At 47.0% G+C, this 12594-nt stretch overlaps 1 protein-coding gene across 1 annotated transcript in view; it reads right to left on the bottom strand.

Moving 5' to 3' along the window:
* LOC139155145 (ral guanine nucleotide dissociation stimulator-like) overlaps positions 1-12594 on the bottom strand; it is a 40821-nt gene that overhangs the window by 16066 nt on the left and 12161 nt on the right. Inside the window, exons 3-7 of the mRNA XM_070730227.1 lie at positions 8368-8475; positions 5787-5980; positions 4403-4462; positions 3172-3365; positions 1565-1686 (exon numbers count right to left, since the gene is read on the bottom strand). Of these exons, the coding sequence (XP_070586328.1) occupies positions 1565-1686; positions 3172-3365; positions 4403-4462; positions 5787-5980; positions 8368-8475 (678 nt within the window). The remainder of the gene's footprint in view (positions 1-1564; positions 1687-3171; positions 3366-4402; positions 4463-5786; positions 5981-8367; positions 8476-12594) is intronic.

Here is a 12594-nt window from a genome sequence, read left to right as displayed (position 1 = left end):
GAAACGGTTAGGGATTACTTCAAAGGAAGGAGGCCCGGATGCGAGGACCGCCGGGACTTATATATAAATATTCAAATCCAGGTTCAAATCCCAGGAAAAGAGAGTGGGGCTACCTGTTCTGTCTGGGTGCCCCCAGACGTCAACACCAACTGAAAAAAGCAGCCAGACACGCTGGTGAAAAGCAAAGTCACTTTATATTTGTGAAAACAAACACAGAGAAAAAACTGTTCTTACAAACTGGGAAGCTAGGAGGCTTCACAGAAGAGTCACGACGGCCAGACAATACAACAGGCTTCTTGCTGGCACACACACCACTGTAGAGAATAAAACCCATGCTTCCCCCCCAAGGTTTCAGCCCTCAAGGCCACAAACCAGAATCAGAGACGCCAAAGATCGCAGCAAGGTCACAGGACTCCCAAACGATAATTCTCCACAATACAGGAAGGGCGGGCCGGCCTTTTCAGCCTTTCTGGGGAGAACCACACCCAAACCAAGCTGTTGCCTATTAGGGATGGAAATACCAGGCTAATTGTCCCCTTCATTGTGTTGCTCTTCTCTGCCTGAGATCGATGATGGCTTGTGCGTTCTCATCTAAGGACTCCAGGCTACTCGCTGGGGAGAGCTCCACCCCGGGGGTCTCAGGCTGTTCTCCCTCTTCCTCGGCCTGACATTCCTCCTCCCCGTCTGCCTGGGCCTCCTCCTCCTCCTCCTGTTCCTCGTCCTCCCCCTCTGAGCATGGAGCCGGCAGAGGTCCAGCCGTTTCCTGAGGAGCCTCAGACTGAATCACAACACTACCCGATGAAGGCAATCTCACACTACTGACTAGAGCCTACAAAACTTTTGCCAGACCCATCCTCGAATACAGCTCATCTGTCTGGAACCCATACCACATCTCGGACATCAACACTCTCGAAAACGTCCAAAGATATTTCACCAGAAGAGCCCTTCACTCCTCCACTCGAAACAGAAGACCCTACGGAAAGAGACTAATTATCCTGGGTCTTGAAAGCTTAGAACTGTGGCGCCTAAAACATGATTTAAGTATTGCCCACAAGATCATATGCTGCAACGTCCTTCCGGTCAACGACTACTTCAGCTTCAACCGCAACAACACAAGAGCACGCAACAGATTCAAACTTAATATTAACCGCTCTAAACTTGACTGTAAAAAACATGACTTTAACAATCGAGTTGTCGAAGCGTGGAACTCATTACTGGACTCAATAGTGTCAACCCCTAACCCCCAACACTTCTCCCTTAGACTCTCCACGACTGACCTCTCCAGGTTCCTAAGAGGCCAGTAAGGGGCGTACATAAGTGCACTGGTGTGCCTAACGTCCCCTGTCCAATTGTCTTTCCTTTATCTCATATATCATATACATTCTCTCCCTCTCATCTACTTCTCTTCTTTTTACTTACTATCTTTATATATATTACCTAATGTCTATTCTCTTGTGTGTGTGTGTGTGTTTTGTTGTTTGCATTTTGTGTGTTTAAGTAAAGTCTATTTTTAATTTTTTTTTTTTAAATGAATATCTCTGGTTTCAGTTGCCGCTGGACTTACAGCATCCATCCGGGTCAACTGCTCAGCAATCATATATATGGAAAAAGACTGGAATTCGAACTTGACGTCGGTCAAGCAAATCTCGTCCTCCACTCCCTGTAGGCATCTGGGAATTGGCCAATCTGCAGCAGCAAAAAAAAAAAAGGCATCAAGCAACAGACGAACAGTTAAGTTTTTTAACTTAACTTAAAATTGTAATTGGATTGATGGGCGTTGGATTTGTTACTATGCATTGTTTTTACTATTGTTGTGAGCCGCCCCGAGTTAGCGGAGAGGGGCGGCATATAAATCCAATAAAACTAATGTAATCTAATCTATGTTGTGAGCCACCCCGAGTCTTCGGAGAGGGACGGCATACAAATCTAATAAACTATAAACTATAACTATAAAAGATTTGGCAGTAAACAAATAGACTATTTATTTATTTATTTATTACTTAGATTTGTATGCCGCCCCTCTCCGAAGACTCGGGGCGGCTCACAACAAGTGAAAACAAATCATAAATAATCTAACAAATTTAAAATTCAAAGATTTAAAAGACCCCATATACTAACAGACATACACACAAGCATCCCATATATAAATTAAACATGCCCAGGGGGAGATGTTTAATTCCCCCATGCCTGACGGCAAAGGTGGGTTTTAAGGAGTTTACGGAAGGCAGGGAGAGTAGGGGCAGTTCTAATCTCCGGGGGGAGTTGGTTCCAGAGGGCCGGTGCCGCCACAGAGAAGGCTCTTCCCCTGGGGCCCGCCAACCGACATTGTTTAGTTGACGGGACCCAAAGAAGACCCACTCTGTGGGACCTAATCGGTCGCTGGGATTTGTGCGGCAGAAGGCGGTTTCGGAGATATTCTGGTCCAATGCCATGAAGGGCTTTAAAGGTCATAACCAACACTTTGAATTGTGACTGGAAACTGATCGGCAACCAATGCAGACTGCGGAGTGATGGTGAAACATGGGCATACCTAGGTAGGCCCATGACTGCTCTCGCAGCTGCATTCTGCACGATCTGAAGTTTCCGAACACTTTTCAAAGGTAGCCCCATGTAGAGAGCATTACAGTAGTCGAACCTCGAGGTGATGAGGGCATGAGTGACTGTGAGCAATGAGTCCCGGTCCAGATAGGGCCGCAACTGGTGCACCAGGCGAACCTGGGCAAACGCCCCCCTCGCCACAGCTGATAGATGTTTTTCTAATGTGAGCTGTGGATCGAGGAGGACGCCCAAGCTGCGGACCCTCTCTGAGGGGGTCAGTAATTCCCCCCCCCAGGGTAATGGACGGACAGATGGAATTGTCCTTGGGAGGCAAAACCCACAGCCACTCCGTCTTATCCGGGTTGAGCTTGAGTCTATATCAAGTGGGAGGTGAGAAAAGTTTGAAATTGGCTTGTTCTCTCAATTTGACTTTTTTATATTATTATTCTGGTCTACTGGGCCCAGCAGGGGGCAGGGGAAGCTGTTTTTCGCCCTCCCCGGGCATTGAGTGATGAGTCTGGGCACTGGGGCACGCACCCACGCTCTTTCGGCACCCGAGGGAACAAAGGTTCACCGTCCCAGCCCTAGGAGAACCAACTCCAGATTTGGGGAAGTCGTTACTCAGCCGCTCACCATCATTTACGGTCTGGGTGGCCTTTTTCTCCCAGAACTTGGAGTAGAGGATTCGCGCCCGAGTCTCCAAATCCGAGCCAGGGATGAAGCGACCGATGTAGCTGATCATCTGCTTAAGGCAGGTGTAATCCGGTGGGCTTTGAAAGTCTTCGGGGTACAGGTCAATCCAGGCTCCCAGGATGGACGACATAGTTCTGGGGGATTAAGAGGGAGAAGGAGGCTGAGAACTTTGGACAGCTTTATTTATGGAAGAGAGGATAATTGGGTTGCTCGGGGGGGTCGAAATAGGGGGCCCTTGGGGTTCCCTGAACTTGATGGTTTTCTTGCAGGTGTTTCATGGCCCAACTCGGTAACATCCTCAGCGCTAGGAGGATATGCGGAGAGGAGGAGGAGGAGGAGAAAGTGGAAAAAAGAAGGAGAAAGGGGAGAAGAAGGAGCAGGAGGAGGAGGAAGGAGAAAAAGGAGGAGAAGAAGAAGAAGAAGAAAGGAAGGAGAAGAAAGGAAGAAGAAGGAAGGAGAAGAAGAAAAGAAGGAGAAGAAAGGAAGAAGAAGAAAGGAAGGAGAAGAAGAAAAGAAGGACAAGGAGGAGGAGGAAGAGGAAAAAAGAAGGAGGAAGGGGAGAAGAAGGAGCAGGAGGAGGAGGAAGGAGAAAAAGGAGAAGGAGAAGAAGAAGAAGAAGAAGAAGAAAGGAAGGAGAAGAAAGGAAGAAGAAGAAAGGAAGGAGAAGAAGAAAAGAAGGACAAGGAGGAGGAGGAGGAAGAGGAAAAAAGAAGGAGGAAGGGGAGAAGGAGCAGGAGGAGGAAGGAGAAAAAGGAGGAGAAGGAGAAGGAGAAGGAGATGAAGAAGAAGAAGAAGAAGAAGAAGAAGAAGAAGAAGAAGAAAAGAAGGACAAGGAGGAGGAGGAAGAGGAAAAAAGGAGGAGGAGGAAGAAAAGAAGAAGAAGGAGGAGGATGAAGAGGAGAAGGAGAAGAAGCAAAGTCAATAAGGAAGCCAGATCCACTTAACAACTACAGTGAGAAAAGTCATAACATGGGGCAAAACTCCCTATAAAAAATGTCCCATGGGGGCTCAATTGGAAGGGCAAATGGAAGGACACCTGTGTACTTTGAAAGCTATGATTCCCCCTGGGTTGGGAGGAGCGTGGTGGTGCAGTTTCCCCCCTCCCTTCCCTGGGGAAAACACCTTGATGTCTAGAAACTTGAAAAGAGAGACAATACGAACTGGCACTTACTTTTTCAACTTCGCACGCTCTTCCATATTTCCATTGTGTTGGTTGCCGATCTTCTCATACCTAAATAGAAAAAAAGGTTAAAAGGATGTTTATGCAAAACTTACTTTGTCTGTCTGTCTTCAACAGCTGTTTGTCCGGGTTTTTCCCCATGTAAGATCCAGAGTGTTTTTGCGACGTTTCGATGAGATGACAGCCTTGATCTTCAGGCTGATGTTTTGGGCTTTGTGCTGCTGCGAATACAGTCACTTTATTTGCAGCAGCATGGAGCCCAAAATATCAGCCTGAAGATGACGGGTGTCATCTCAGCGAAACATCCCAAAAACACTCTCGATATTACACGGGGGAAAAACCAAACACACCAAAACCCACGTCTGTCTGTCTGTCTGTCTGTCTGTCTGTCTGTCTGTCTGTCTGTCTGTCTAGCTATCTAGCCATCATCTCTCTATCTCTCTGTGTGTCTTATGTATTTATATATTTATATTCATTTATTTATAAACAAATATATATTTATATATATTTACACACACACCCCTGGGTGATAAACTTGGATTGAGAGATGGGGACCGAGCCAAATCGAGAACGGATTAAGGTCCCACACTACAAGTAAGCAAACATTTGGGGTTGGCGTTGGGGGGCTGGAGCTAACACAGTAACCTGTCAGACCAGTTTGAGGATAAACTGCTTTGGAGGAAAAGCGGAAGCCGTTTTATTCCATGGAACAAATCATAACATACTTCTGAAGTGTAGGTACGTTTCATGAAAGGGTAGATGGGCAGATTGGTAAAGGTGGCGGGAGAGGAGAAGGAGGAGGGAAAGAAAGAGAGAGAGAGAAAGAAAGAAAAGAGGGAGGGAGAGAGGGAAGGGGGAGGAAGGCAGGAAGGAAGGAAATAAGAAAGAGGGAAGGAAGGAAGGAAAAGAAAAGAAGGAAGAGAAGGAACGAAATGAAAGAAGGAAGAGAAAGAAGGAAGGAAAAGAAAGGAAGGAAGAGAGAGAAAGAAAGAACGAAAGAACGAAAGAAAGAAAGAATGCTTCAAGGGTCTCTCTCTTTCTTCCTTTCCTCCCTTCCCTTTTTATCGTTCACCTTTGGAATCCATCCTTCATTGCAAGAAGGAAGGAAGGAAGGAAGGAAGGAAGGAAGGAAACAGATGAGAATAAAAGGAAGGAAAGAAGGCCTGAGGATGGGATGGACCGACTGCTTTGCCTGCTTTCTACCTGTTTCCCAAACTCAAACCCTTCCAAGATCCGACAGCCCACCGCCCCCACCAGGGGCCGAAGGTCAAGGCAGCCCCCAAAAGAACGCCAACCCTTTCGGGTAGCTCCCCTGCAGCCCACAAGAGAGGCTACGGCTCAGGTCTGGAAAGGAGGAGGGAGGAAAAAGGATTACCAGCTAAACAGGAGATCCAAGACCTGCTCGGTGGTGGCAAAGGACCTGTAGGTACATAGGAATATGGAGAGGTAGCTCGAATCTTTGGCCTTGAACCCCAAGAGGAGGTATTCCACCAACTTCTCCAGGGTGCCAGCTTTGACCGTCCGCATTTGGCATGTCTCGTAGATGTTTATGGCTGACTCATTCTCGCCCTGCGGAGATTGGAGAAAATCATGAGGCGGGGAGTTCCAAAGGCTGCCTTAACCAAGGACACTACGGGGTCCGATTGCACAAAGGACTTGCCCCCCTTTTCGGTTTAGGGTCCCACACGGCACGGGGGGAAGCAAACCAACAGCGAGGTGAGTGAGAACCCACACTTGTTAGGGTTGTGTTTTGTGTCGGGGAGGGTGTGTGTGTGTGTGTGTGTTTCTATCTGCAGGGATCCACTCAAAATTCTCAACTAGTCCAGACACAACCGTCTGAGCAGGAGTGGGACAGCTTTGACAAGTCCACATGATACCTCTTCTATATGAGCTAGGTGTGATTCATCAATATGCGGATGATACCCAGCTTTACATCTCCACCCCATGCCCAGTCAACGAAGCGGTGGAAGTGATGTGCCTGTGCCTGGAGGCTGTTGGGGCCTGGATGGGTGTCAACAGATTCAAGCTCAACCCGGATAAGACGGAGTGGCTATGGGTTTTGCCTCCCAAGGACAATCCCATCTGTCCGTCCATTACCCTGGAGGGGGGAATTATTGACCCTCTCAGAGAGGGTCCGCAACTTGGGCGTCCTCCTCGATCCACAGCTCACATTAGAACAACATCTCTCAGCTGTGGCGAGGGGGGCGTTTGCCCAGGTTCGCCTGGTGCACCAGTTGCGGCCCTATCTGGACCGGGACTCATTGATCACAGTCACTCATGCCCTCATCACCTCGAGGTTCGACTACTGCAACGCTCTCTACATGGGGCTACCTTTGAAAAGTGTTTGGAAACTTCAGATCGTGCAGAATGCAGCTGCGAGAGCAGTCATGGGCTTAGCTAGGTATGCCCATGTTTCACCATCACTCCGCAGTCTGCATTGGCTGCCGATCAGTTTCCGGTCACAATTCAAAGTGTTGGTTATGACCTTTAAAGCCCTTCATGGCATTGGACCAGAATATCTCCGAGACCGCCTTCTGCCGCACGAATCCCAGCGACCGATTAGGTCCCACAGAGTGGGCCTTCTCTGGGTCCCGTCAACTAAACAATGTCGGTTGGCGGGCCCCAGGGGAAGAGCCTTCTCTATGGTGGCACCAGCCCTCTGGAACCAACTCCCCCCGGAGATTAGAACTGCCCCTACTCTCCCTGCCATCCGTAAACTCCTTAAAACCCACCTTTGCCGTCAGGCATGGGGGAACTGAAACATCTCCCCCTGGGCATGTTTAATTTATGCATGGTATGCTTGTGTGTGTGTTTGTTAGCATATGGGGTTTTTAAATCTTTAAATATTTTAAATTTGTCAGATTACTTATGATTTGTTCCACGTGTTGTGAGCCGCCCCGAGTCTTCGGAGAGGGGCGGCATACAAATCTAAGTAATAAATAAATAAATAAATAAATAAATAAATAAATAAATAAATAAATAAATAAATAAATAAATAAATAAATAAGATACTAACGACGAGCTACAAAACCCAATGTGGCGTAGAGCCTAGAGCAGAGTTTCCCAACCTTGGCAACTTCAAGATATCTGGACTTCAACTCCCAGAATTCCCCAGCCAGCATTCGCTAGCTAGGGAATTCTGGGAGTTGAAGTTCAAATATCTTCAAGTTGCCAAGGTTGGGAAACACTGGCCTAGAGGGATTACAAACCTCTCAGAAAAAAAACATTTCTTCTGAGCTGCTGAAACATTTTGAAGCTGAGGCCCCAGGGAGGCTTCTCTCCGCCTTTTCCGGCCCTGTTTCCTCCCGGGACATTCCTAGAGAGGCCCCACGGAGGCTTCTCCCCATCTTTTCCCGCCTGGTTTCCTCCCGGGAGATTCCTAGAGAGGCCCCACGGAGGCTTCTCCCTGCCTTTTCCGTCCCGGTTTCCTCCCGGGACATTCCTAGAGAGGCCCCACGGAGGCTTCTCCCCGCCTTTTCCGGCCCTGTTTCCTCCCGGGACATTCCTAGAGAGGCCCCACGGAGGCTTCTCCCCACCTTTTCCCACCTGGTTTCCTCCCGGGAGATTCCTAGAGAGGCCCCACGGAGGCTTCTCCCTGCCTTTTCCGGCCCGGTTTCTTCCCGGGACATTCCTAGAGAGGCCCCACGGAAGCTTCTCCCCGCCTTTTCCGGCCCTGTTTCCTCCCGGGACATTCCTAGAGAGGCCCCACGGAGGCTTCTCCCCACCTTTTCCCGCCTGGTTTCCTCCCGGGAGATTCCTAGAGAGGCCCCACGGAGGCTTCTCCCTGCCTTTTCCGGTTACAGTTTCGGAGGCTCGTGTTTGTAAAGTGGAAAATGGTTCTTGTGAAGAGGCAAAAAAAAAATATCTTGGACACCTGGTTCTTATCTAGAAAACTTCATAAGTGAAGGCGTTTTCCAACCCCGAAGAGGGTAAAATATAAATAAACTCCCGCTCACCCTTCGAATGCCTCCGTAAACTGGGCGATTGACCAGAACTTTCCGGAGAGAAATACTGTAAATCACATTCTCTTCAAACACATCCTCAATATCAGTTGTGGTGTGAAACTAAAAAAAGACAGGGAGGGGAAAGAAAAAAACACACATTATTTTTCAAAACCGCCAAAGTCCTCGACCTGCGACCGCAACGGAGGGGGACGTTTCTGTGGCTAAGCCAGACCGATGGGAAGGCAGGTGAGTGAGCTTGGCCCTGTTTTAAAGCAGCTTTGCTTGCCACGGTGGTTAAGTCAACCGGCGCAGTGGATGAGAAACGAGTAAACTGGTTGTTAAGTGAATCTGCCGCCTCCTCCCTGCCCCCCATGGACTCGGAAGGTCCCAAAGGGGGATCACGTGATTCCCCCGGATCACTGCTGCGACTGTCATAAATTTGAGTCAGTTGCCAAACGTCCCAATTTGGATCATACTGCAAAGATTGTGAATTTGAAAACTAACTTCCTTCCTTTCTTCTTCCCTCCCTACTTCCTTCTTTCCTTTCCTGTTTTCCTTCCCCTTCTTCTCTCTTCCTTTCCTTTCTCTTCCTTTCTTCTCTCTTCCTCTCCTTTCCTCTCCTCTTCCCTCCCTTTCTTCTCTCTCCCTTTCCTTTTTCCTTTTCTTTTCCTCCTCTCCCTTTCCCCACTTCCCTTTCCTGTTTTCTATCCTTCTTTCTTTTCCTTCTCTCCCTTTCCTTTCTTCTCTCTTCCTTTCCTTTCTTCTCTTTCTTTCCTTTTATCTTTCCTTCCCTCCCGTCCCTTTCTCTTTTTTTCCTTTTTTCTTTTCTCCCCCTCCTCTTTCCTTCTCTCGCTTTCCTTTCCTTCCTCTTCCCTTCCCTTCTTTTTTCAGTATGGAATTTGGGGCATGGGGAAGCACACCCATCTCTTTTGCTTTATGGCCTGGAAATTTCCTTTCCTTTTTTCTTCCCTTTCCTTTCTCTTTCCTTTTTTTCTTTCCTTTCCTTCTTTCTCTTTCCTTTCCTTCTTTCTTTTTCCTTTTTTCTTTCCTTTCCTTCTTTCTCTTTCCTTCCCTTTCTCTTTCCTTTTTTTCTTTCTTTTCCTTCTTTCTCTTTCCTTTTCTTCTTTCTCTTTCCTTCCCTTTCTCTTTACTTTTTTCCTTTCCTTTCCTTCTTTCTCTTTCCTTTCCTTCTTTCTCTTTCCTTTTTTTCTTTCTTTTCCTTCTTTCTCTTTCCTTCCCTTTCTCTTTCCTTTTTTCTTTCCTTTCCTTCTTTCTCTTTCCTTTTTTTCTTTCCTTTCCTTTCCTTCTTTCTCTTTCCTTTCCTTCTTTCTCTTTCCTTTTTTTCTTTCCTTTCCTTCTTTCTCCTTCCTTTCCTTCTCTCCCTTTCCTTTCCTTCCCTTCCCTTCCCTTCCTTTCTCCTTCCCCCCCACTTCCCTTCTTTTTTCAGTATGGAATTTGGGGCGGGGGGGAAACCCCTCCCTTTTGCGTTATGGCCTGGTAAACTTTGAAGAGCTTTTCGTGTCCCTGAGCGCAATCTGCCCGAGTTTTTTCAGAGGCGCAGAGTCCACCAGAAAGTCCACCCGCATTCTTGGCATCCCAATCGCAAGCCAAGATCTCATATTACTTTCCCTCCCACTGTCCCCCGCTGCCTCCAGATAACGCTGGCTGCAAAATCCTGCGTAAAAGGACAGTTGGGACCGACCAAAGGACGGGCTTGACATACTAATTCCTCTCTGAAAGCAGCGGGAATTCCTTCCCGATGATTAAAGGCCTGGTGCTGCGTTGCAGAACAAATCCTGTTTTCTAAACCGCTTGAATTAAATGTTCCCGCAGAGATTGCATTCCAACAACCCCAAGTTATAACAGCTGCAACATCCTTCTTTCTTTCCCTCCTTCCTTCTTCCTCCCTCTCCCTGCGATGACACCCACTTAATGGATTGAGGTACCCACGATGCTGCCCAGAGGTTACTTTAAACCAGCCGGCTTTCTAAATCTATCTGATTTATTAAAAATGTTGGCAGGACCGTTTTCGGATTGCCGAGATCCACAGCCAAAAATTCCCTGATGGATGCGCTGGATCGCCAGGGGATGTCGGGCTGCGCATTGCCGCATGGGAGGTAGGGGCTTTCTCACCCAGCCCTCCAAGTTGGTTGAAACGATTCTGGGCAATGTTTACACATTAGCCTACTTGGCAGGGTTGTCGTTAGCGTGGAATGAGAAGGGAGAATGTCCCGTAAAGGCCGCATTTGGAGATGGGGCAGTGGCGCAGATGGGCTTATTTAAGTGATTGTATGGGATCCTTCCTTCCTCCCCTTCCTTCCTTTCTTCCTTCTTTCCTTCCTTCCTTTTCCTTCCTTCCCTTCCTTCCTTTCCTTCCTTCCTTCCTTTCCTTCCTTCCTTCCCTTCCTTCCTTCCCTCCTTCCTTCCTTCCCTTCCTTCCTTTCTTCTTTCCTTCCTTCCTTTTCCTTCCTTCTTTCCCTTCCTTCCTTTCCTTCCTTCCTTCCTTCCCTTCCCTCCTTCCTTCCTTCCTTCTTACATCCTGACATCCTCAACCTATGCCCAAAATCGGCGTCGTTAAACGAATCAGTCTTTCCCATTGTTTCTGAGGGTCCCAAAGGTTGATTGTATGACACCCGCCCAAGGGACATTGCAACGGTCATAAGTATGAGGACCAGTGAAAAGTCCCCTCCGCCCCCCAAATGCCATTCAAACTTTGGAACGGTGTACATCAAAGACTTATTTATTCTCCTCCGGTTTTCAAACTCGGAGCTTTGCAATAAGATCGCACAACCTGCTTAACGCACCCCGAAAACACAAACAGAACTTGTCTCCAGTCTTTCAGAAGAAGAGAAAATGAGAGGGGAGGGGATGGGGGGATCGATTGGCCTCAAGAGAAGTCTTCAAATGAATCACAACTTCCTATTATTCAACCACCTTCCGTTCCTGTTATCTAATTGCGTCTTTTGTTTGGTGTTGCTCCGATATTTTTAGGCAACGCTCAGGGCACACAAACCCATCGCCAAGCGGAAACCGTGCAAAGGGGCTGGTTTTTAAGCTTCTGTAGCTGTTTTATTCCCACCCCTCACCCCGGTGAGTCGGTGATTTAGAACATTAAAAACAATACTAATTCAAAATACATGTAAAGATCTGGAGACCCTCTGGATTTGCATGCAAAATAAAGACGGTTCTGTCATTAGAATTGGGGTGATCTATAGGCCTCCAGGGCAATCTGAGGAACATGACAACAAGATGGTGGATGAGATTACCCTAATGGCAGTAAAGGGAGATATTGTGGTTATGGGTGATTTCAACATGCCTGATGTTGACTGGAATATCCCCAGTGCCCTTACATGCAAAAGTAAGAATATAGTAGAGGCCTTTACAGGAGCAGCTATGGCACAGCTAGTTAAGACACCAACTAGAGGGGAGAATATTCTAGATTTAGTTTTTACCAATGGGAATCGGGTTTCAGAGGTCAAGGTGGGAGAAAATTTAGGTTGCAGTGACCATCTATGTTTGTGGTTTGATGTAAAAACTGATGGTGAGCTATCCTATACTGCAACCAAAGTATTGGATTTCAGAAAAACAAATTTTAATGCAATGGGGGAATATTTAAATAATGAATTAAAGGGGAGGGATAAAATGGCAGGAGCAAGCACCCAGTGGACTGTATTAAAAAAGGCCATCTTAAAAGCCACAAGACTTTATGTAAAGCAAGTAACTAAAGGTAAAAGGAAGAAGAAACCGCTATGGTTTAGCAATGATGTAAGGGCTATAGTCAATGAAAAAAAGGCTGCCTATAGGAGGTATAAAGAGTCTGGAAGTATAGCTGATAGAGAGGTGTATAAAATGAGACAGAAGGAGGCGAAACAGATAATATATGCTGCTAAAGCCTCAAAAGAGGAAGAAATAGCAAAATCTGTAAAGAAGGGGGATAAAACCTTCTTCAGATATATTAGTGATAGGAAGAAGAAAAACTGCAGCATCACAAAGCTTAGTACCAGGAATAATACATACATTGATGGGAATAAGGAGATCGCTGACCATTTCAATAGCTACTTCTGTTCAGTTTTCTCAAAAGACACCTTACAAAATAATAATAATACTATAGAGGGATATAGCATTGCTTCCAGCTGTACGGATTCAGCTCCAGTGATCTTAGAAGCCGATGTCTTAGAAGAACTTGAAAGATTAAAGATAAATAAGGCAATGGGTCCAGATGGCATCCACCCCAGAGTT

The sequence above is a fragment of the Erythrolamprus reginae genome (assembly GCF_031021105.1).
Source record: "Erythrolamprus reginae isolate rEryReg1 chromosome 13 unlocalized genomic scaffold, rEryReg1.hap1 SUPER_13_unloc_13, whole genome shotgun sequence".
Lineage (NCBI taxonomy): Eukaryota > Metazoa > Chordata > Lepidosauria > Squamata > Dipsadidae > Erythrolamprus > Erythrolamprus reginae.
The sequence above is the reverse complement of the archived record's forward strand: the minus strand, read 5'-3'. Positions and strand labels throughout refer to the sequence as shown.